Source organism: Diadema antillarum, unplaced genomic scaffold, assembly GCF_040938485.1.
Source record: "Diadema antillarum isolate AM-2024a unplaced genomic scaffold, OU_Dant_1.0 seq00001437_RagTag, whole genome shotgun sequence".
Lineage (NCBI taxonomy): Eukaryota > Metazoa > Echinodermata > Echinoidea > Diadematoida > Diadematidae > Diadema > Diadema antillarum.
The window spans coordinates 1-26,000 of record NW_027272187.1 but is presented as its reverse complement, the minus strand read 5'-3'; the positions used below and the strand labels follow the sequence as shown (position 1 = coordinate 26,000).

The window sequence follows — 26,000 nt, the reverse complement described above, 5'->3', positions numbered from 1 at the left end:
GCCTGGCATTAAGAGTAATAACTGACGGCTGAATGACAAATGAGGACATAATAAAGTGTTTTGACATTTACAAGTATATTTAGAAAGAAACGGCGGTTAATGATGACTTACATAGAGAAAATGCAGTCCAAATATTGCAAGCATCATGACAAAAACACGACAAGGAGAACCTGCAAGGTACGTCCAGCAGATAATTTCAGGAAACTCGAAAACGCATAGTTTCATACACAATTTCTATCTTTGTTGGTACATAATTCCTTGGTGGATTTTCAAAATGACATGCTTTGTCTAAATAGACATCTTGGCATCACTTCTTTCCGAGAAGATCGGAACCAAATACTGTAAGAAAAAAAAAAACACTGGCGCTGTTTTATTGTAACCACGTCTTTGTGCCAAATTAGCATCAATATATGAACAAATGCAAGAACAATTGTACAAATTCACTCAACGACAGGCGTTACATGGTTACATGGCGGGTGATAGATGCTCACATGTGTTTATCTAAAATACGTCATTATAGAAAGTGTTATATTCGGATTCTAATACGCAGCTCTTCAGCATTAATTGATCTCTTCTACATGAGCATTACAGTGTGTTAGGATCTATTTCCCGGGATCTACCATGAATTTCTATCAGCCTTTGGTAACAATGAAGATATGGTTCTATCCAACAAAGAGAGAACATGATCGAGCTAGAATATTATACTTGTCAAATGAGACAGAAATATTAGCGCGCACCAAAATCTAATGCCACAAACGTACAACAATGATATCATTCACTTTGACCACAACGGTACAAACTCTCGCACTGTTCCTGTGTATGTTCCGTGTTGTTATGTGCATACGGTGCCGAATAGGTGCCGAATAGGGACATACCACAGTACTTGTATGATGATGATTATCTAAACATTAATGTGTATTTCAGTAAACTAGTCCGTCTGCGACTCTTTCGAACTGTCATATGCTGTCCAAAATATGTTATCATTTCATTAGTTCCAAAACTCAAGGAAAGATACTATTTCAGAGGCGTAGATGGCTTTAAGCCACCGCTCATTGAAACTAAACAACACATAAAAGATGATTCATTTTTCGTAGTGATTAATTCGTGACATATTGCGCAATAAACTAGTTCACACCACAGTTCCAATCTGAGCATGTGCAGATAGAGGCCATTGCAGATCATCTCTTAAAATGGATTTTTGCAACTGAGGTATTAGCGAGTTTCCGTGTGCACGACGCAGCCGGTAGTTGAGCGTGCCGTGTGCAAAATTTGCTTCTGTGCAAATGCAAATCCGAGAAACGTCCCGTCCTGGGGAAAACGAGTACGGTACTCGGCCAAAATAGCGTTTGGTCCCGATGCTAGGCAGGAGTGAGCCAGCAGCCAGCATTCAGCCAATCAGCGACCCTGTCCCCACGCCACCGTCCTAACAGGAAAGCGAAACTGCTTATATAGATATGGGGACGGAAGTCCGAGTACGGGGACTGTCACAAATGATTGCTTCCGCGTATTCTCGGTCTTCCCATCGTGTAGCGAAAACTCCCTATTCAAAACCTTGCTTCATGACAACTGTGTTATAAATGAAGCAGGTGCAGATTGGAATTTACAGGGGAATGTGCATTCTTTTCAGCAACATTAACAGCAAAAGCCATTAAGGCAGCACTGATGATTAATTACCACTTCCTGCATGGCTGTTTTCAACTGTTCTTCTTGAAGACTATTCCATGTTTTGCAAAGTCTGTGGTTGGAGAGGTCACTGCAGACTAGTGCTAACTGTGAACTGGCTTATCCTCAAACTCAAGAGTACTCCAAAATAACAATATTGAAGTTGAAGGCATACAGTGCTGTGCTACAACATGTAAATGTTGGTGGGGGAGAGGGTGAAGCGGAATTGAAACACTGTCTACGCCAAACTGGCCTGCCTTGTGGAATACAATACCGAAACATATACACGTATGACTGATTTAAATGCTTTAGCTATCCATATCATGGGCAAGTGATAACGAATATAACACAAGATACATATAGACTAAGTACTCAAACATATTGCTTTGAATACGTAGCAGTAATTTACGAAGATGAGACTTCCAGATTTCAGATGAAATGGGGCAGCTTTACAATCAAAGAGATTTAAAATCTCTTTGCATACAATAAAGGTTGGTATGACGCCAGATATACTAGATGGTCATGTCAACTATGACGAATATCACTCTGGGCCTTTAATCAAGGTGCGCCATAGCATCTTAATCGGTGATGAGCTCCCTTACGTGGAGTGTTATCACACTAACCTGTTAAGGATCAGCCAATCACTATCATCTTTTTCTTCATGTGCATTGTTGTTTAGTTTGCCCATTGTAGTCAGTCTTTATGAGCATATATGCGACATATTTTACATTGCAAGGAAAAAAAATGTTAAAAAAAAACATGTACCTTCAACAACGCAGATTAAAATTTCATTCTGAATGAGAAACAAACCTGCCAAACAACACAACGTTAAAGACACATCTAAAGTGTAAAAAATATAAATATCAACATTCGTAACATTTGTACATTTGTAAACGATTTGTTTAACGTAACTTTGATATTTTCTAATATTGTTCAACCATTTACAAACATAAATGTTACTACACTTGATGTCATATATTGCCTTCACCGTTCTTACACAATGATTTATGACGTTGTATGAGACAAAATAGTAATGAGATAATTCTTTGACACCTATATTCAATAAACAGTATGTTCATCAAAGAAAATACTCTTCATAATTCTATTATATTTTGCATGTTAGGCAACTACATTATGCTGTAACCTGATGTAAAATAGATTACATTGTACTTTTATATGCCAGATGACATTGTCAGTTATATCGATATAATATAAAAGTGGGTAAAGACCCCCATTTTCAATCCTTCGTATCACAAAATACATATAGTGAAAGACCACAAGGCTTAATTGGAATGAAGGGTCAAACATAACTGTATTTCTGTTAACATACTATCCTATACTGAAGGCACTTTATCTGCAAGGACGACTGACAACAATCGTAACGTTTGCTGTGCTCCACACGTAGCCGAGACCTACATGTAATCCACGTTCGTATAAATGTCGTTTCTATGCAGACACAATACAGTACTAGTAAAATGTACACGTATACACCCAGTAAATGTACCTTTTCTAGTTTCTTCCTGGCACTTTGAAAGTCCTTTCTTAATTGGTTCTTACATCTTTACCATTTACCTACTACATTGCACTTCCTGAGTGTAAATGGAAAAGACAAAGGGTATGCATAAATTTGTATGCGTTTGCCGGGATTTGATACACGATGATTTCAAACTGTCAAGTGTTTACGTTTACTGCATGACAGGCTACAACTCACGGGACTAGAAATATCCAACAAGGGCTACAGACTTACCTCTAAACATTAAGATTTGCGTAAGGAGATTGTATGTAACCAATACGATTGCGTCTCATCCATGGCCACGCGCATTTTCAGAACTCCAGCTCCGTCGGAGTAGCTATATCGATAGGGCCTACCTTTAGAGGGCCAAGTCTGTTAGATACGATGAGGGGGGGGGGGGGGGGGGGGGGTATCAAAGGGCCAGTGTACTGGTACTGACAAACTAGTAAACCTTCAGAAATGACTGCTGGGCCGTTCTGCACAGTTCCTCCACTTCCTGGTCTTCTGGCAGGCAGTTACCGGCAACCCTAAAAAAAGAGGAGGAAAACCATCGAAGCTCAAAGGTGGTTTGTCTTCCTGGTTCTGAACTACTCATAATAATCATTTACCGTACACATCAATATCGTACCTTTAAAGCTCCTTTAAAACTTTAAATATTTCATACTTCCACTTTGTATATTCTAAAGGTGAAGTAATTTCGTGTGAAAATTGGGAAATTGCTTACTGCTGTGAAAATGAACTTAACTGCGTCTTAGAACAAGTTATTTAGTAAATGGTATCATATTACAACTATGAAGAATCACACTATCGACCTTTTTTTTTCTGCCTGAGACTTAAATTCAGTCCTCACATTGTCAAAATACAAACTTGATTTCTAGGACGATTTGAACAGGATACCTCACCTCCATAGAACACTTTCAGGGAAGTATAGTGCAACTTTGAGGATAAAAAAGAAAAATCAATTCGAAGAATTTATTAATAGTGACACGTACTGCGTAATCAGGTTTGGTTACGAAGCGCCAGACAGAAACTTGTCATATTTTAAAAGGTCAATATAAATCTGCCGTCAATCTCAATTATATGATTCGAATTCAAGGGGACCAAAAAAAAAAGTACTCCTACTTAAACGTGAATTTCTACTTATACAGTAGAATTGATATCATGTTCATATCCCCCTGGGGTAGAGTATTTCTGCGACCTAGGCAATTGTTCGACTTATGCAGGGCTGATTTTTGGAGAGGTTGGCAATATATTATATTCACATAGACAGGATACATTTATTTCCTTCACCAAGTAACATGCATTCAACACGTATTTGTGGTATTCATGACGACGTATCCAAGATCTGTAGATCTGAAGAGTACAATATATACATGTAAGTATACCTGAATTCTCTGAGAGACGTCACTCCCTCAAGTGCTGACAGGAGCGCCATGAAACCTTTGCCGCAGGGCTTTAGGTGAAACAGTTCAATGACCTCTATATGTTGCAAGGATGTGACGGCTCGTGTGAATGACTGGATAGTCGCTAAGCGCACAGACAGGGCGTCTTCGGCTATTTAGACATTGAGGTAGAAAAGAAAAGCAGGCGGACATTTGCAACCTGATGTCAGGAAACACGATTGATATGTCTTTCTAAGAAAAAAAAAACATATAAAATTGAGACATCTTTGAATCACTTAGACTAGCAAACTTCAAGCCAGATTCTACAAAGTACAGCCCAGAAATTGGTTAAAGACAAAAACAATAACATATACTGGTACACTAAAATCTACTTTACTGCTCTGAAGGTAACTCTTTTATCAAACTGCATTTCGTTAACGAAAGTAACCACTCATTCTTTCCGAACAGGATATGCCTCTACGTATTAAACAATAGAAAGGAATATGACCAACGGACTACATACATAATGCAATCAATTTGCATCAGTTGGAATCAGTATGAATCATTTGAAAAATAATGTTATGTCAGTACCAGTTCAAGGGAAGGTACAGTATTGGTGGAGATGAGAATTTCGCTTTTAACTTTTTGCGAGATACCAAGAAAACACTTATGGTATAGTACAGAGCATACCATTTTAAGAGGAATTCAAAGTTTATTTGATGAAAATCGGGTTTGGAATGACTGAAACATCCAAAAACAAAGAAAAGCAAAGAGATCGTAATAAAGTGTGGGTCCCACACTTCATAAGAATCGCTCTTTTTTGGATATCTCAGCCATTTCAAAACCAATTTTCATCAAATAAACATTGAACTCCTCATAGAATTTCATGCTCTTTCATATTTCATAAGAGGTTTCTCATTATCTCACCAAAAAATGTTAGAAACCTGAAATTAGGTCTCAACCAAAACTTTACGACCCCTTTAACCTTAATCTTTGCATATAAAACTGTCTTTCAGAGTCCAAGGGTACTTATAGAGGTCAAAGGTTCAGACTCTTTGCTTTTCGGAAGAAAAACTGATTCAACCATGAATGCCTTAAAGTTTCTGCTGATGCTGTATAAATGACTTCATATACATACTTACTGGGATCCTCATCAACTTTGCCAGTGAGTGAAAGTGAGATCAGTTTTGGTAGATGTGCCAGTGTTGATGTGATGCTCTTGACGAGCTCATCCCCATTCCGATGCTTGTATAGGCCCAGGTGTGTCAGTGATCGTACAAACTTGATCTTTGCGGCCAAGCGTTTTATGCCACCATCACTGACTCCACGCAGATCGAGTCGGAGGCGGCCTAAATGAGGACAGGAGAGAAGTCCATCACCTATCTCAGCAGCAGCGGAGTCATCCAGGGGGTTGTCGTTGAGGTCAATAACCTCCATCATAGGAAATCCAGAAAGTCGCGCGCCGAAGTCAGCCAGCGTCTGTGGCTCCATTTGCTCGGAGTTCAGGTAGATGCGACGAAGATTTGGGAGATCTGGCAGGATGGAAACGAAACTGCTGTTCACCACATTGCCGCTGACGTCGAGATGTTTCAGATTGGGCTTGTCATGGAGCACTCTGGCAAGAAGACTCATATGGCTCGACGGAATGTTGTTGCGACTGAGATCCAGCTTCACCAGCTTCCTCCAGTCCGGCGACTCCATCGATTCAAAGAGATCTCTCCACTTCTTACATTCTTGAGAAATGCCAGTGATAACAAGCGTTTTCACAGAACAGTACCTTAGTCCATTAAGCACCACATTAAGGTAAATTGAGTTAACTTGCCACTTTTTCAACTCTTCTTTCAATGGGAGGTAGGCCAAAAACTGATTATCAGACAGGTGATCAATGTACTCAAACTCATCTGGATTCCGCTTTGTCAGCTTCTGTCGAATTGTCGACCAACTTGTCTCATTTAACGACAGATGATTGACCTTCTGAAAGAAGTCTCTCTTTGCCTGGGGTAAGAAGTCTCTGAGCAGCCGAAATTGGTCGTCAAACATTTTGTTCATGTGTATGATTTCCAATGCGTCCACATTAAGACGAGCGTTCGTCGAGAGTTGGGCCTCAGCAGGATTATCGCGGCATGTGCTCCTGCTGTCCACTTCATCGCGCGATGACGGTTGGACATCTGTGCTCGTGGTCTCCGGAAAGAGGGTTCCTCTACTGGGACGCCTGTCTGGGCTGTCCTTGCTGATAATCTTAGTTGGGTCAGAGTGCTGAAGGAGGTAACCTAGCGTCTTGGCTGTACGTTGCGTGGGAGAGAACAGACGAATATTACTGAACAGCGGTTGCAGGCATTCGTTGAATTTCCCTTCGCACTGGCTCTCATAATTGAGATTCAAACAGAGTTCCGCTATTTCCTGGACCCTTCTACATTCATGGATGTGCAGTTGCCCATTCCAGTATTTCTGAAAAGATTGTCCCTCCTCGTCGACTATCAATCTTACAACACGGGGAATGACTTCGTTCGCTGTTTCCATCGACTGGCCACATGCAAACATAAGGACATTGCCTAGATCGCAGACTCGTTGGACGGAATTCGCCATTTCCAGGTAATATTGGACTATATCCAGTTCTCCCTGCTTCACAAGTCTCGCCAAATATCTTCCAGCAAACATTTCCTGCACAGTCTTGAGAACAAAGGATATCAGTCTTAGTTCAGCCTCATCTTCCCACGGATCCGCATTGACATCATCATCTCTAGTCAGCAACCCAGCCAAGCATCCTTTCTCAATCACCTCACGAGGAGACTTGCAACATTTGGTGAAATCGTCTTCACTGAAGAGCAGTTCCCCGTCCATTTCTCTGAAGAAACCCATCAAAGCAACCTTCCCCAGTTGGTCGAAGAGAAACTCCTCACTCATGATTGAGATACGATCATTGCTTGAATCGCTGAGAGGAGAATGGGCACCTCCAACTACTTTTGGTTTTGCAAGTTCATGCTGGAAGAAGCACTTCACTAGTCTTTCGAACAGAGCTGTGTATGTAGAAAGCTTGCCAAAGTCGATTCCATCCGTTCGTTTTGCCACTTGACAAAAAGCACAAAGAAGCAATGGAACAGAGGCGACTTCACTCAGCAGGTTATTTCCATCCAGATACGCATAAAGGTTGGTGCCAATCTGTTGCCGCGTTCCTGTGAAGGTGTTGTGGATATACTCCTCCACATGCTTCTGTGTGAACCCGGTGACTTCTAAGTGCTTAAACTCGCCAAACTCCTGGAAGTCGTCCAGCCTCCCAGGACGAGTTGTAACTAGCACCGGAAGCTCGATGAACTCCTCATTGCGGAGCATGCCGACGATATTTCCAGCATCATCGCCTTCGAGACCCTTTCCTGGGAACTCGTCGTAGCCGTCTAGAAGAACAAAGACGCTCTCGGCATTATTGTGGCAAATCTGCTCAACTTCTTGGGCACTTATCCTAGCATCTCGAGGAAGACAATGTTTCACAATGGACTCCCCGAGGTTACTTTGGAAAGTCAGTTTCCGCATCGGCAAGTAGAAAACCAACTTGTATTTGGCTAGAACAGAACCTGCTATCTGCCTACACCAGTCAGAGAGGAGCTTAATCATGAGTGTGGTTTTCCCACTACCGGCTTTGCCTCTCACGACGAAGCGAGTTGAAGATAACTCCCAGGACCCATCGGAAACGGTTTCCGTCAGAATGTCGTTGTAGGAGTCAAGAGGATACCTGACTGGTATGTCCGGACCACTGACGTGAAGGACGAGTTGGACAGATATGAAAATTGCATCGATCTGAATGTAGCTTGTCTTCGCCCATGGGATTAGTGGAACTCGTAATAGCTTCGACTTAGCGTACGAGATCAGTTGGTTTCTGATGGGTGCTATTTCAGGTCCATAAATTCCTCGAGGTGCTGTTTGAAAGCCAAAGACAGTGCAAGGGTGGTAATGCTAATAATATTCCATTCTTAGAAACGCATAATGTCACAAGATTTGTCACAAGATTTTGCAATCAATTCAACAAATGTCAATATGTATATACAACATAATCAATAGTTATCAAAAGATCAATTTTAATACAGACTTGAATTTATCGAAATTTGTAATACATCTAATGTCTAGAGGGAGTTTGTTCAATAATAATGGTGCCATGTTTCCAAAAGCCTTATCATCGAATGTCTTGAATTCCACACTTATTTTTTAGAGAGGAGATAGTTTGACTTTGATTACGACCAGGCTTATACGGCGTGATGAGTTCACTGATATAGGCAGGGGTATTGCTATGAAGATATTTGCCAACAGATGTTATAGCCTTAAACTTGGTGCTAACATATGAATATTCTTCTACGTGATTATAGTTTTGGTATATGAGAGCGTAATGTTATACGTACAGTTAAGATATCAAGTTTCTTTAGTTATGATGGAACTTTTTTTTATTTAGAGTCGCAATGATGTGAACATTGCAAACTATTTTTTTCACGTAAACAGCCAACATAATTCCTGGAACACTTCATTTATGATATAACCACAGAGTATTTGATTTTAAAAAGTCTGAATATTACTCTTCTGGATATTTCTGAATTTCAACATGAATTAGTTTAGTACACTGTACTACATGACAAAACCACTGACAACTTACATTCTTTCAGAACCTCCCTGGCTAAATGGCCCAATTCACATCTTTGGAGGGCGGTGGTCAGAGCTTGCCTTTGGTCGGCTTCCGGGCAGTTTTTCTTCCAGTCACAAAGCATCTTGTATGTTCCCGTGCTGGCAGCACCCGAGAACCAGTTCTCCCGCTCATACTTGGACAGTGCCGCCTCGCGGATGTCCAGCCACAGCCCGAGCTTCCGCCATCCATCCACGTCAATCTTCTCCGCAAGGTCCGAGAGCTCGAGTTCAGTGACTTGACGTCCATTCTCTGACGACGTCATCTCGGCCTGCAATAAGACATCAGATATTATAGTACATAATTTATTATTAAAAATCTCAGAAGTGTTGGATATGTTGGAATCTTGATAGGGTTCCTCTTGAGAGTGTTCATTGCAGAGTTGGTCAACAATGAATAGTCAGCCATTGACACCTGCAGTGACTATGGTTAGAAATGGTACCCTACATCGCTGGGTGGCTTAAAACATACACACTAATTACCTTTCAAAGCTTTCAAAAAAGGTCAATAAGGGCTCTGAGACCTTATTTTCCTGTTGAACATTTGACGTCTCACCGCACAGATTAAAAAAAGTAGGGATTAGCGTCCACTTTTCTTTTTGCACTCAGGTTTGGCGCTAAACCCTTGTTGAATTTTAATCTGGTACATAAAATTAGTGTTTACGGCATATTCAAGCACTTTCCGGTATTACTTCTCGAAAAACATCTTTTTAAGTGGAGCCATATACAATATGAAAGAGCTAATCAAATTAAGAATTATTCGACGGTCAAGCAGCGACGTCAGCTAATCAAAACAACTTCGGCAACACATCACAGATGCAGGGAGCGCAAGGAATACATACACTTCTTCTCATATCACAGATCACGACTGTGATTTTCTTCCTCTTATCTATCTTTTGTTCTGTTTTTGTTTTTGAGATACAGTCAACCTCACCTAAGTCGAATCCAAAGGGACAGGAGAACATCCTTCAGCTTACATAGATGAGAATTTCAACTTACACAATATGATTTACACATGTCTACATAATCTATCCGAGGTAGAAGCTTTCTTCACTTTAGCTGATACATCGCCACGTGCGGAGACGAATTAGGCAGGTTTGACTGTATGTCAACAGCTACACACAATGCCTTTATACTCATAGATGTGTTTAACAGGATAATACAATATTATTCAACAGAAATGATGATGTTACTACATTACTTACATTATCATAATGATGACCTACAGTCAATTCCAAAGAAGACTACGAGAATATCAAAGATGCAGCAGCAACACGATGACAGGGCAATATTTTGGGTATATTGTACCTCTACCAAAGATTAATTATCAAACGTTAAAACTCTACACAATAGCAACGACGAACGTACACTGTAAGATAAATCATACTTTTTTTTAGCTCAAAACATTTTGATACACTTATCGATATCAAATCCAAATGAATAACATCAGTGTAGAAATTTATCGAGCACATTTTTCGTCGATTGAATATATTCAATTACATTTTATTTTAGTTACGGATGTCATTTGAAGTTAGAGGTTTTCCTCCATCGATTTCACTTCAAGCCTTAAAATGACTGACAGGAATTGTGTACATACACGAAGACAAATATTCATGCATGCTATCATCTAAACTCACTGTTAGATAGGTAGGGACCTACCCTCAATTATTAAAAGGATTAAAGTCGAAACGTAGGTAAACAACCAAGTGAGTGGCAGTCAATCATGCTACCACAGATCACTGTAAACTATGGCTGCAATAAACCGTTGTTTGCATGCCGCATTTTGTCATAACGTGTACGAAGCAGACACTCATTGCTAACGTCATAATTGTCATAATGACGTGAAAAAAGTGTAAGTGGTGAAAACTGTTCTTGCATTTTTGCTAACCCATCTGATATCTAATTAGTTGGGGTTATAAAACAGGTGGTGGCTGTATACGAGCTACAGGCGTAGTCTCGTGCTCCGCGTATTCTAATCTTTGTGACCGACAGAATTGAAATTGCGAGTAACCGTAAATTTTTCTGTCTTTATGTATTGTGTACACGATATGCCTGGTCGGTGGCATTTTCAAAAGATGGTCCTTAGAGCGGTGTATAGACAAAATCAGTAATGGAAGTCTCCGGTTAGGGGCCTACATGTGAGGCAGAAGTGTGTCCGGCCTCCCGCGTATCAGGGATGCAATTTTCAATCCCAAGGACAACCGTTATCGTTCATACATCTAAGCTTCAAGACAATTTACTTCCTCTAAATTATATGATTAGCGGCGTCCAGGCAACAGCGGCTAAGATCTGAGGAGCGCGACTTTGAGGGCGTGTCGAATTGATTCCGCGGGGGACTTGAAACCTCAAGTCGCAACTATCACTTTAATACGTCAAGATCACTGAGCCGCGAGAAGGAGACATACGTAACTCATTCGTGTAATTGTGTCGAAATATAGTGCATGGTGTTATTCCAGCAACTTTGGAAAAGTAACAGGGCGTGATTCAAAAGAAATATCCGGAAAGCCGCCAGATTTCCGCGACTAAATAAAGGCAACACCTCTCATCTTTCACCATTATCATATACTGAATGATCACTAGATGACTAGGCCCATCATTACCCATCGCAACTGCTCCCACATCACACGCAGGATTGTAGCCAAATTAGCCCCGACCGTGTTAAGCTCTTACATAACTTGTAAAGAAACAGGTCGAGAAAATAATTGCCTTTCCGCCCATCAGTGACTGAGGTTCTTAGCGTTTTGTATTTTGGCGTTTTCTTCCAGTGTATCAAAATGCACGAATCATTTAATTTTAAAATTTGATATGGAGGTAAGAATTGTGCCTCATTGCATTAGTATGTAAACATGACATGCATACATGTATAGCGCCCTACGACAAACTATAAGGACTGCATGTCACAATACGTGAGTGGTAGGCCTACTCTCAATTTGTTTGAATATGAAATGCTGTGAATGTACTGGCGTGATCATGAAAATGCGTCTGTGAGGGCATGGGAGAAAAGTAAACTTTGTCCCTACGTGTACTTACGTGAGACCCAAGTGTTATAATTTTTTTTGTCAATGCCGGATGACTTTTGTGTCCGTGCAGTGGTCGATTATGACACTGAGTTGTCTTAGATTTTAAATTTTCTATCACAAAGATCATTCTCAAATCATTTTGCAAAGGCAGACAGTGGAAGGTCACGGCAACTGAGTTATTTTTAATGTTTTCCCACGTACAAAACAAAGGGAAACATTGATGATACAAGTATGTTCACTGCCGGCATTATCCACTCCTACAATTAAGTATAAACGATACACGTAGGCGTACTGTCCGCCTCATACAGCATTGTAGACACCAACCCCTTAACTGAAATCTGACGAGACTGCCGAGATGACGCGGAAGTGTTAATTTTGGATGAAATGCATGTTAGAAATCCATTATCATTCACTTTTAACGTGATGATGAAAGCAGGCGTGGAATTGAATTATATCTGACCCTTCACGGCCCATTTCTTCCCCGTAGGACACGGAGCGGATACAGGCATACCGCCGTTGTGCGGGTAAAGCGTGCTGCACACTTCCGGGTGCAAAGCGAATGCAAACATGGTGAACAGCCCCGCACGTCCTGAATGGAATGGGTGACTATTATAGCAAAGGGTCCATGTAGAGAGACTTAATGCATGTATAATACATTGGATAGCTGCAAATTGTCACAAATGAGTAACTGGGAATACCTGATAACGTGACTCTTACATGATAATTCTGCATGAAAACAATCACAAATATTGCCACAGCAGGGGTTTATATTCCCAAATGCACTACAGACCTACAACGTCCGGAAGGTGTGTACAGTATCATTGTACTACCACGCTGCAAGCAGGGATCACTTTCAACCAACTTATCTTTTGGATGTGATCATCAGGAGATTTATAGGTCTAAAATACGAGTTTCACACTCACTCAGTCATTTCCACGATGTTTGGTCACGTCCATTCGGCGACAAACACCACAGGATCGGACGCTCAAGAGCAACAGTTAGCCCCTCATAACGTCGAAACTTAACAGGAGTTACTGTAAGTGTCATGCATTCCAAATGCTGTATACACGCACACGAATGCACCATACACATTATGCACATACACACTAACTACACAAACACACGCTGGAGAGGGCTCGCAGCCCTTTGAACAGCGCACCGCACCTGCGAAAGAGGCAGGAAAGGGGTAAGAGTGGACTGTCCTATTATTCAAACGCGGCTTTGTAGACAAAAAGCCCGAGAATCAATGAACAGACTGTGGTGATGTCATTAGTAATTGACGGCAGAAAACGGCTTAAAGAGTCGCGTAAAAATACCTGTAACTGCTCACGCACAATCTCTCCCCGGCCAACAGAAAAGAGCTACGGAGCCAGAGAGAGAGGGAGAAGTATAAAGATTCTGAACTTTTTTACGCATTATACAGAGATATCATGTGTGATATTGTTGGTATATCTTGTTATTGATCATTTTTATTTATTTTTCAGTTTAACCCAAGAACAAAAAAAAACCCACAAAATCAGATGAACATCAAAAGATGATATACAATAACATAAAATGTATCATAATCAGTAGTAAATCAGTCACTTAACATATCATTTCACTCACTTCATTTCATTTATTTCATTTCCATTTACACATACATTTACGCATGGTACCAATACAATGTGTTTATATAGGCCCTATATATGAATATGATATAGGCATACAGAAATCCCCTGCCAGATACTTGCTAAGAGAGGGCTATCAAGGAATTATCAGGTGACAATAATTGTCTTTCCTAAAGTGTTTTATGATTCTAAAAAGTGAGGGAAACATTTAGCAGGTTATCATTTAGACTTTGTAATATTTGGTTCATGATACTTTGTTCCCCCCCCCCCCCAAAAAAAGGAAGATAACAACAACAACAACAACAAGGTTACACATGGGAGTATTTGCTTATTCATAGCATTATGCATACATCCACGAAAACACGGTCTACAAGTTTGAGCTGTAAAGAAAAGTAACTAGTTCAATGTATGTACACGGGCAATTTGACAGAAGTACCGTAATCATATTCCGGCAGAGACTACTTGTAGGTTTTGAGAACAGAATATAGTAAAATTTGCGAAATAGAGAGTCGCAGCGCTTGTCACTTGTACATCACAATTAACTACTCCCACGATTGTGTGGTCAAAGAAACTGTCCTTATGATGAAACTGCATGGCATACAAGATAAATATTGATGGACACGACAATCCGTGCGTGGGTCTACGGGAAGAGATGATTGACATGCGGTATAAACTATATTCTTCCGAATTTAGCTGACATTTTACGAAGCGCCATCTCCCTCATATCCAGAGCTCGGATGTGGTTTTCTTTCATGAGAGAAAGCGAGAGCAATTCTAGTGGTTCTCATATATTGTATGTCTGGGGATTCCATCGGGTGGCTGCTTGTTGTTTAATATCCATCTTCGACAATACTGTCATCATTAATTAGAAAACAGGGAAAGTACTTTCTCGTGATCATCTGTGGAAACCATAATGATTGCATCACAGGAAATTCGTTGTCATGTTGTTTGACTTGTGGCGTTGACTTAGCAACGCAAACTAGCAAATGACCTGAGAATCCCGTTAGAAAAAAAGCACCATAATAATGATAATTATTTTTTTTTAATGAGGCGATTCATGGAAAGCCGTATTAACGACTTAACTGAAGCATATACGCAGTCATATCCAGAACAGATATTATTATGTTTGAGTTTGTTTGAAGATGCCATTATTTATGAATATTTTCCCGCAGACACCCTGTCAGTGTGGGTTGTGCAAGGCGCCAGACGGATTTTATCTTTCATCTATAAAGTAAATGGAACAGCAGTTGATGACGTCGTGGTATTTGTAGAGAGACTGAGTTATCCCAAGAACCCGTGACTGAAAAAAAATCCTCTAAGCTGAACACAACGCCAGTGCCCCATTTTAATGTTGTAAGTACCGTTTTTCGATGATGTAAAAAATCAAAAGGCCCTTACTGGTCAAATTATCAACTGTTTAGTATCACAATACAATAACTTGTAGCGGTGCTCTTGCAGTACAGATGAATGTCACTTGGATTTTTTTCAGGCAGTGAGTGTATTGTAACTTTATGCTGTATAACAACATGACCGCGCAAATAATTTGTGAAATAAAGGCAAATGGCACCAAAGTTCTAATCATCTGCAGTGTACTTTAATGGTTATACATTTGTTCTGTCTTTGACTAAAAAAATGGAAGCAATGTAAATATCGCGCGAGTAGGGCAAAGGATTTCAAACACGCCCTTCAAAGAGAGTGTCAACTCCGTACACTCACTGTATCTCCTTGGTGTCACGCTATTTATCTAATATATCTCATTGATGATTATGTGCATACACTGATGTGTTTTATGCATTCATGATTTGACATTTCTTCCCTCTCTCTCTCTCTCTCTCTCTCTTTCTTTCTTTCTCTCTCTCTCTCTCTCATCAAACATACATATATCATATGTATATATATATATATATGTGTGTGTATATATGTACGTATATATATTATATATACGTATATATATATATATATATATATGTATGTGTGTGTGTGTGTGTGTGTGTGTGTGTGTGTGTTTGTGAGTTACTAATTCGCAACTCTATTTTTCGATAAGTTATCATTCTTTTTTTTTCCTTATGGGGTTTCTCTGAGAGCTTGAGGTGTCTTCATAAAACATATAAACACAACATCAACAAAATATATATTTCTTGATGTTATGAAATGTATTGCGAATGTCCCCGCGCTGAGAAAGTTTTACTTTAAAAATCTAAAGTGATGAGATAAGAATCATATTTTAAAATACAAGACGTCGATGTTTGTTAACTTCTTTGTATTCTTAGGCTAAGCTCACTCTCAGTGGACAAATTATGACGACATTACTTACATGACGTACTTAGTTATCCATAACTATCTTATATTGCTGATTTACTACGAACACTCCAAGTAAAGAACCTGACGTATTCAAGGGCATTATGGCCAACGTAATTAGCAGACAAGTGGTGCGTACTTTGTTGATTGGATAGGACTGAGGTGTAAGGTTAGCTGCCGATTGACACGACCCGACATCGGTAGCAACCTGGTGTTATTCGAACGCCTTCGCTTCAGGCAGTAGATGGACAGGACGGTGCAGCTGCTCGAAAGACGTCACTTCGATGGGGTGGACAAACGCAAAAGGGCGCGAAAACGCACAGGTGATGGTAAGACGCTCCGTTCCCAAGACGTGCTGTTCGCACCCCTCCAAGAGTTGGTATTTTGAGTATCTTCTGTTGGTGATTCCTTGAGCTTTGTTTTTAATATTTTCTCTTTGTGTGTTTTAAGAAAGTATGCAGGAAATAGCAAATAAATGATATGAATGAACTTTGAAAGACAACCTCCTTGTGCAAAATGAAGCATTGTCTCTGCCCGGTCGAAACCAAAATGTTCATATCGATAGTAATATATTCTGGTGCTAAGTGAAGAGCAAAGAACAAATCACTTATTTACATGGGATGTTGAGCAGAAAGCACATATATCAGCAGAACACATTTGACCTATCCCATATAACGTTTTAAAACACACACTTAGAGGACTGTGGGCACAACATTCTTATTTGATTGTCAGTACTTCAAACATAACTCTTCATCTTAGATGGCAGTCACAGACCGATGTGGTTTTATTATTTTTATATTTTCTATCATCAGAATTCAATGTGATATATATATTGATTTCATGTATATTTATTTAGAACGGAAAAAAATATTCTCTTTAGATTAAAGAAGAGCGCAATCCTGTTAATCTGAATTGGAAATCATTAACTACATTAGGCCTACTCGTTAAACACAGCGCAGCGCAGACCTACTAAATAACTCGACATATGTATTCTTTCGTCCCTCTTTCATCGTCACTCTTTGCTCTGTCTTCGTACTTTCATTGCTGTTCCATTTTGTGGTGCACATCGCGCTTGCAAAACTGGTGATATATAATACCACTCACTTGTAATTTATTCAGAATTATTCTCATATGGTTGTCATGGTATTTGTTTCCGTCAAATGAACGAGGTAGTGTTTCAAATGCAACTCTCGAAACTTCAGAATTGCGACAATATTGTGATCGTTACTGTGATAATGACTGATTGCATCCATGATATCCAAACGAGTTAAACACATACGAACAACTATAGATATCTGACGTTTATTATTTGCCGTCTTATTTCTCTACTATCTATATTGTGACAAGTTTGTTTCGAATTTTACAAAGCGTAAGACACAATTATAATGAGTAAATAACAACAATCATTACCACCAGCGTTACAAACACCAAAATCTGAAGAATTTAAAACATTTTATGTCATCATCAAGAAAAAAAAGAACCTTGTCAATACAAGAAGGAAGAACGAAAGAAATTAATATAGGAACTTACAAGAACAGGACAGAAAAGGGTCAGGTAAGACGAAAGAATGAGAACAAGAACAGTGACTGAAGCAAAATGATACATTTTCTTTGATATCCGACGTTAAAATCCCTTCATCTGATCAAATTGGAAGGTTTCAGACAAAAACATGCCGACTGTTTTTTTTTTTTTGCCAAAATAGTTAAGGAATGATTGAAACAGATTTCAGAAATTTCAAGGAAACTATTTCGATTCAAAAGGAAGTAATAAAACCGTTTAATTGTTCTAATTGCTTTGGAAAATGTTTTCAGCTTTTGATTAGGACCACTCTCGTTCGTTTTATTAATCATGCATCTACTGAGTACCAGAAATACTGCTATACAGTGTTTGAGCACCAATAATTAAGGAGATATGTGGGGGTTTACATGTTTTGTTCTTTCGGGAAAATACATATTATTGGAAATGCTGATTAAAGTCCCATGTTTACAATAGTTTATTGGACATGTTTTTGTGTGTTCATATAATGGAAAGTGAAAATCAAGGAATAAAAACTTGCAAAGATGAAATACTAAGTTTAACATCATACCGTACGATTTTTACATTTTTGCTACCCATCTATAAATGTGATATTACCTCTAATCACATTACGTTACATAGCATTACATTTCATTTCATTTCTCTACGGATAAAAAGCATCCTTTCAGTATAAATAGGTGGTGTGGGGCTGGGAATCTTGTTACCACTAGGAATAGGTATTCAATATATGGCATGATTTTTCACATCAAGTGACGAACAGTAACAGATTTAGTATTGTATAATGCTTGCTTACACCTCCGGATGATGTAAACAAACATTGAAAAAATATACTTATGTCGTCAATACCATACGTCTGCATTTATCCCCTGACATAGTTATAGACTCCCGCCTATTCATCTCCTTTTCGCCTAAAAGTTTTTGGTAAGTTTGATATAAATCTAACACGGTGGAGTAAATGATAAGCAATATTCTCTTTTAAGTTGAATTTTGGATTAACTCTTTGTTGCCCTTGTGTTTTTTTTTTCTAATTTTCGCAGTAATATTGAAAGTGAATCTAGATTTTTGTTTTTCTTGGAACGATATGTTAATGCTCGTCTTGTTTATACATTTTGTCCATGAAATCATACACACCTTGAATAGAGAGCATAGATCTACTACAGTATCTTGACTGAACATTTTCCGCTGTTCCCGGTCAAGCATTGTAAACGGGATGATGAATTTTGTTTGTACGTGTACTTTTTGTTCAGGACTGATGCGAAATAAGAACTAAATGGAAGATACTGAGATGCCAACATATGCTGATTATTCTCCAGTGCAGAGAATGATAAAAGAGCGAATAAACAAATATTTTCATTTTTTTCGAAATTATGGAACATTTCTGTTTTGCGCTGCGTCCACCTTTATTGTGTGTGTGTGCAGGAAGCTGACTGCCTCCTGTCCACGGATTTTCTTTGTTTTGTTTTTTTCACGGAAAAATATTTTCTACAGTGCAAAAAAAAAGAAGAAGCAAGGACCATCAGAATTATGTAGATTTGTAATTAAAGTGTTCACATGAAAATGGTGTCCAAATAAGATAATCTATTGTCCATATACACATCAAAGTGACATCGAAAATGGACCCGTTGACTAAATGTATTCAAAGTACATTTTGTATTCCCATTTAGGGTCTTGCTTGAGGTGTGCCTTCGAGTATTCCTTCATCTCATGCATCTTGAGTACGGTGAACTCCCGAACGAACTCTTCGCCGAGCGCTGCCCTCATGACGTCATCTTGGGCAAGAGCCTCTAAAGCAGCGTCCATAGTTGACGGCAGGATGGCGGTGTCACCGGGGACGTTGCCGTCCAGATATGCGTTGTTGACCACAGGTTCTGGTGGGACTAGTTCGCGTTGGATGCCGTCGATACCGGCAGCGATCGTCGCTGCGATGGTGAGGTAGGGGTTGCTTCCGCTGGCTCCCATTCTGTTCTCGAGGTAGGTGTCAGGGCCACAAACTTTGGCGCGAATGGCGCACGTACGATTATCAATTCCCCACGTGGCATTGTAAGGCGCAAATGAGTTTGCTTGGAACCTTTTCAGGCAGTTGACTGTTGGAGCCATGATAACGCTAAGGGCTGGAGCATGGGCTAGCAATCCAGCTATCCAATGGCGTCCGATCTTTGATATACCGGTGGGATGGTTGGCATCATATAGCAAGGGGGTCTGCCGATTAGCATCCCACAACGAGTGACAAATGTGGGCAGAGCTCCCGTTCAGCTCCGGCCACGGTTTGCTCATGAAGCTCGCTACGTATCCCCTTTGCATGGCAACCTCCTTGATGGTTGTTTTGTACGTATGTGCAACATCTCCGGCCTCTATGCCAAATCTTGGCTTGTATGTGATCTCGACTTGGCCGGGACTCTTTTCCGTGTCTATCATTTCAGAGTCAACGCCCACGGCAGGCAGGGCCCGCATCAGGGAACTAATGAGAAGGGGGTCGGTGTAGTTCCGCACGGTGGCGCGAAGGTTGAAGTCCTGCGTCAAAGGCTGTCCGGTCTGACGATTCACGACATAAAATTCGTGTTCGTGCGCGGTCAAAAGGGACAGCCCCATGTTGTACAGTCTCTTCACTTGGTTCCTGGCTAGAGTTCTAGGAAACAGACCCACCGGCTTTCCATCCAAGACTGGCTCAATGATGACCCTGGCCGTATTATCACACCATGGCAGTAAGCGAAAGGTTGACAAGTCGGGTAGCCACAAGGCGTCCGAATACTTGCCGTCAGAGATATACATGGCGTCGGGGACTGGAATACCTTTGCTATCAAGGCCCATGTGAGCAATGGGTATTCCGATGCCTCGAGTTGCTTTGTCCCGGAAGTGACGAGCGGGTACGATCTTTGACCTAGCAATGCCGTGTAGATCGCCAAACTCAAAGCGGACGAATTCGACGTCCTTGTCGTCGATCTCCTTCATTATGTCTTCCAAGCTGACTCCCGCACGGTTTACATCGAGACAAGCCATCTGCACGACAAATAGAAAAGAATGTAAAGATATTAATATGATAATATCTGGCACAACTGATTAACTGTCGGCTGGAGATGAGTAAAAACAACGTTTGGCTACCTTGAAAATGAGCTGTAATTCACTTCAGCTTTCTTTCTATATCAGCAAAATACATTGTTCAAATTGACGAATTCTTGCGTTGCGTTATTCTCTCTTTTTTTATCGCAACTGATTGACGAATTTTCCTTCGTAGACGTAACTAAACACCAGTTATTCGGCGTTTAAGTAGTATTCATGATAAAAGCGTACATACTTGGATTGGACTGCGTTGATGAATACGTCAGTTAGTTGCAATTAAAAAAAAATAATATATTGTACCTGCAAAATAATCTTAAAAAAAAATAAAGAATTCCTTCGATTTCCTGACCCCAGAACGGTCATCGTGTAGTCACATTTTTTAAAGCAAGAAATGGGAAAACGATGCAATAAAAACAAACATTATTTTACAACAATGATACGCATGCCGCTTTTGCTTGTTAAAGAACAAATACTAAAGGATATCACAATGCAACGTTTTAACTTTCATTAACGAACCACTCTCGGAGAGATTAAGCCACACAGAACATTACTGTAAACAGAATATATCTATAGTGTGATTAAGTATATGATTCGAATAGTTTAACAAACAAATTTAGTTTGGAGCATTTGGGTCTTCAACCTAAGAATCGTTAGATAGTTATAGTAATATTTTTTTTTATTAAGGTTTGATCACCACGTAAAAATGTTTTTGATGTTGATGTTTCTATTTCACACAGAATGTTTATAGTGTGAAAGGCTTTGTAGTGTACATTGCACGACAAGTCTATTGACAGCACCAAAAGGAGAAAATGAATGAATAAACACACAGATACAACTTTCTGGTCAGAGAAAGGTAAAGACACGCATTAAAGGGATGGTACGGTATTGGTGGAAATGAAAATTGGGCTTTTAACTTTTTGCGACATACCAAGAAAACACTTCTGATATAGTACAGAACATACCATTTTAAGAGGAATTCAAAATTTATTGGATGAAAATCGGGTTTGGAATGACTGAAACATCAAAAAAAAAAGTAAAACAAAGCGATCGTAATAACGGTATGGGTCCCACACTTTATTAGAATCGCTCTTTTTTGGATATATCAGCCATTTCAAAACCAATTTTCATCAAATAAACGTTGAATTCCTCATAGAATTACATGTTCTTTCATATTTCATAGAGGTTTCTCATTATCTCACCAAAAAATGTTAGAAACCTGAAATTAGGTCTCAACCAAAACTATACAATTCCTTTAAGCTTAAAGCAATCACATGAATGAGCACGAAGAAAGTATAATGTTAAAAAAAATGAATTATCCACATTTGCACACTATCTCTCCCTTGACATATGAGTCCTTTCCCACGCTATAATTATGGTAACGCATATTTCTTGGAAAGCATTAGCATCAGCAGGGGCAACGACATCACATGGATGGCATCGAATTTCATGCCGTTTTCTTAATTTACACGGCCAGAATATTCGACTGCACAACTAATAAACATTGATGCAAAATACATACAGAAGTTAAATTGCTGATCGCTGTAGCATTTTCTTTGCCTTTTTTTTTCGGATGGGGGGGGGGGGGGTATATGAAGTGTATCACATGATCTCAAGAAGCTATTTTACAAATGCCATGGAGTATACAGAGAGAAACGCAATCAAAATGTCCATATAATTCTAGCTGTCATTGCTTTAATCGAAGTGTTTTGCTAGCACACATACAGAAGCTAACACGTCTATATCGAGAATAAGTTATCAAAAATTAAAGATAATTATCGTTTAATGGTGATCCATGCGTTATCTGAAAAAAAAGATACACAGAGTTGGAGACCTTGCCATTGCAACTCACAGGGTCAATTGCTCTCACACAGACAGTTTTCAATTGAAATTAAGGGGAGATGTCAGATCTGAAATTCAATAAACAAGGAAACAAAGAAACAAAAGTAAAGGAAGAACGTCAGTTTCAACGACGACTTCTCGTTCTCAGTATAGCCATCTTCACTTGAAAATGGCGTCCGGGCCTTGCCTAAAACTCCTTTTCACTGAGTACTCACAATGACCAAAATATGATTGTTCTCTTTACGGAGCCACCCCTTTTTGGGGATGCATGTTTTACAGTGTTAGATTTCCTATGCTCAGTTCCAAGTCATTATGAAGCTGATGAGCAAGTTTTTAAATCTTTTTAATGAAAATGAATAATGTTTCTATGAATTATCCCGAAAGGATCAAATGAACGGGGGAAAAATAACCGCAGATTTGACTTACCATTAAATTGATCAAAAAGCACAATTAGAAGAGAACAAGGATTTAATGCAACAATCGAATGAAGAATGAAGATGTGAAGCTGTAAGAGTGAATCAAGCTCCTTCTCGTTCCCCGCAGAATCGTCACCTTTTTCAAGGCGCAGTATCTCCTCGCATTTATAGCTGACTGATGTTGTTACAGCTCATCACAAATATGGAAGTATTGAGACGTGCAAAAAATTAGCCTCCTAGAAAATTGGCGATCTTTGCTTTCCCAGCTGTTTGGTGCCCCCAGAAAAGTTGTCTTTCAAGTTTAGTTCCGTTGCAAGTGATTGGTTGTTTATATTGATCCGCCATCGCCATGTCGACGGAATTCAAAGATGATATTCATTCACGAGAACTAACCACTGCGGTCAGCTGTGACTTTTCCACCGGAAGAGAATGATCGTCCTCGGTGCCCACGGAGGGCGGTAGACAAAGAGATAGAGAAAGAGAGAGAGGGGGGAAAAGAAGATGTTGAAAGATTGAGAGAGAGAGAAAAAAAAAAGAAAGAAAGAGAGAGGGGGGGGGGAGAGAGGGGGCGGAGCATAGAAGAGGTTGTGACTCTAGAATTGTATAAGATTCAGTGGACAATTACACACTTGCGCACGCGCACATATATTCGGACAAGGAATCATACAGGTAAAATAAAAGGTTGAGAGAAAGGACTGGTAAAAGAGAAATGGGAATAAAGAGTCAAGCGAGGAAGAGGAGGAAACAGACAGCAGAAAGGAAAAGAAAGGAGAAAGTGCAGAGGAGTAGGGAGAGAAAGAAAAATAAAAGCATAACAGAATTGTATGTAGAGCTGTTGATGTATATAATAAAGTTATCTGAATAGCCTCACTAAACAGCGTGTCAGCGCTGATAGACAATACTACATGTTCATTGACGTTAGGAACAGTAAACAAACAAACAAACATTGATTATTAGGTAACTCAACGACAGAGTAAATTGGATAGAAAAGGGAAGTACCAGTATAAAAAAAGGCACTAGAATAAAAAGAAAAGATACGAATCCGGAAACTCAAAACATGGAAGAACTGAAATAATTATGTAATAAAGAGAAACAAAAAGTGCGAGAGAAATTTCTCCTCAGGGACGTTATGCTAATAAACGATGATCGCCATAACTAATATAATACATTGAGGACTATCATAGGTTTCAGTCATCTTTAATAATCTCAAAAGAAGCGAAACCAATCGGCCGGAAAATGATTCCGGCAGATGTGACAGTTCACACTCTCCTATTCCTTCTCCACTGATGAAATACCGTCCCTATTTCACATCTGCCCTCACGCGGAGATAGTGTTACTGCGCCAGACACCGTGGATGGGTGCTTCCAAGAATGAACGTGTTGCCTGCATCGGTTGGGTGTTTAAGGGGGCGTGACGTTGGCGATGGCATTTAAAGCATAACGTTTGATTCCAATAATGCACATGAACACGCACACACACACACACACACACACACACACACACATATATATATATATATATATATATATATATATATATATATATATATATATATATTTATTTATTTATTTATATTTATATAAGTATTTTGCTTCGTGCTCTAGTGGGGTTCGAACCCGCACGTGTGCAACCTCACGGCGCCAGAGACGTCGCCTTTAAGCTCTCAGCCATACGTCTCGACAAAAACAAAATACAAAAAGCAAAATACATGTACTTATATATATATATATATATATATATATATATATATATATATAAACACATAAAATATGTAGGCCTGAACACTTATAAAGATAGTGCGCAGTACAATGTGTATCATAATGTTTGATGAAACTGCAAAGCAATGTCATACATAGAATAAATAGATAAAGTCGATCAAAACCAAATCATGAATATATATACATATATATATATATATATATATATATATATATATGATATATATTACAGATGATATTATGATAAAGGTGATTTATGATAACAATAATAATACCAGTACTTATATAGCGCCTTTGCAAAATAGATGAAAACACTCTCACAACTACAACAAAATACAAGAAATCAACAATATATTTACTAAACTAAACAAAAGAGCAAAAACAAAACAAAACAAATGATAACATTTAGCTTGATGTGATCACTAACCTCTGGAATTGAATAAAAACTAAAAAGAAGTTTTACTTCTGGAATATTTGGGTGTTGTTTTTTCACTTTTTATTTATCTAGATATGAATTTCAAATTGATTTTTTTTTCTTTACTTGATCTGTGTTAACTGTTGACTGGATATTGAGATATGGGAGGGGAGAGACGGTTCCAGGACTATGGTGCTGCAACAGTGAAGGCGCGATGTCTGGCTGTTGTTCCGGCTCACAATATACAATTTGGTATAATCATTTACAACACAAAATTTTGATGTTGGAATCAATGAAGCGCTCGATGACTCATTCACAACTGATTCAGAATCTTAATACGTTGATGGAAAGGGCGTATAATTACTTTAGAGGCAGAGATTGAAATGGGCACGGAGGTGGAATCGCTCCTTATATCTTATTTTAACTGCGAGAAAGTATGCATGATTGATTCCTGCGATTCTCTGAAAAGCGTATCAAAATTTGTTCTAATTTCTGCTTAGTGGTAATAATACTCTGAGGAGAGTTCATTCTACTATTTGTCTGTGTGTAATTACAGATGAAGAAGTGTGGTCGTCCAGTTATGAAAAAAAAAGAATATGGTTAAAGCAGCATGACGAAATGTTAAAAGAGAAAGCACTCTTTGCCGCAGAAGTCTCTATTATTCCATACAACCCATACCAGGGCTTCCTCAGTTTGAAAATTAACGTTCTGTTGTTTGATCGCATCAGTTTTAATATCAAACGAACACTACAAAGTGAACACCAATGGTTATTATGAATCATAATTTTGATACTTCATTATGCTGAATTATCCGATAATTTGGAATGGTAGACCTCAGATTAGTGGTTTAGAATCTAATGGCATTATTTAATGTA

The 26,000-nt window shown here is 39.2% G+C and overlaps 2 protein-coding genes across 2 annotated transcripts; both read right to left on the bottom strand.

Moving 5' to 3' along the window:
- Positions 1 to 3,617: 3,617 nt before the first annotated feature.
- LOC139709455 (uncharacterized) lies at positions 3,618 to 13,184 on the bottom strand. Its single transcript, XM_071621421.1, has 5 exons — positions 13,163 to 13,184; positions 9,194 to 9,491; positions 5,700 to 8,468; positions 4,561 to 4,729; positions 3,618 to 3,702 (listed from the first exon to the last, which is right to left on the bottom strand). Exons 2-5 carry the CDS (start codon positions 9,483 to 9,485, stop codon positions 3,618 to 3,620), a joined length of 3,315 nt encoding a protein of 1,104 aa, XP_071477522.1. The 5' UTR covers positions 9,486 to 9,491; positions 13,163 to 13,184.
- Positions 13,185 to 19,306: 6,122 nt separating this feature from the next.
- Positions 19,307 to 20,677, bottom strand: LOC139709453 (lengsin-like). Its single transcript, XM_071621420.1, has one exon. It carries the CDS (start codon positions 20,675 to 20,677, stop codon positions 19,307 to 19,309), a length of 1,371 nt encoding a protein of 456 aa, XP_071477521.1.
- Between the last annotated feature and the right edge of the window lie 5,323 nt (positions 20,678 to 26,000).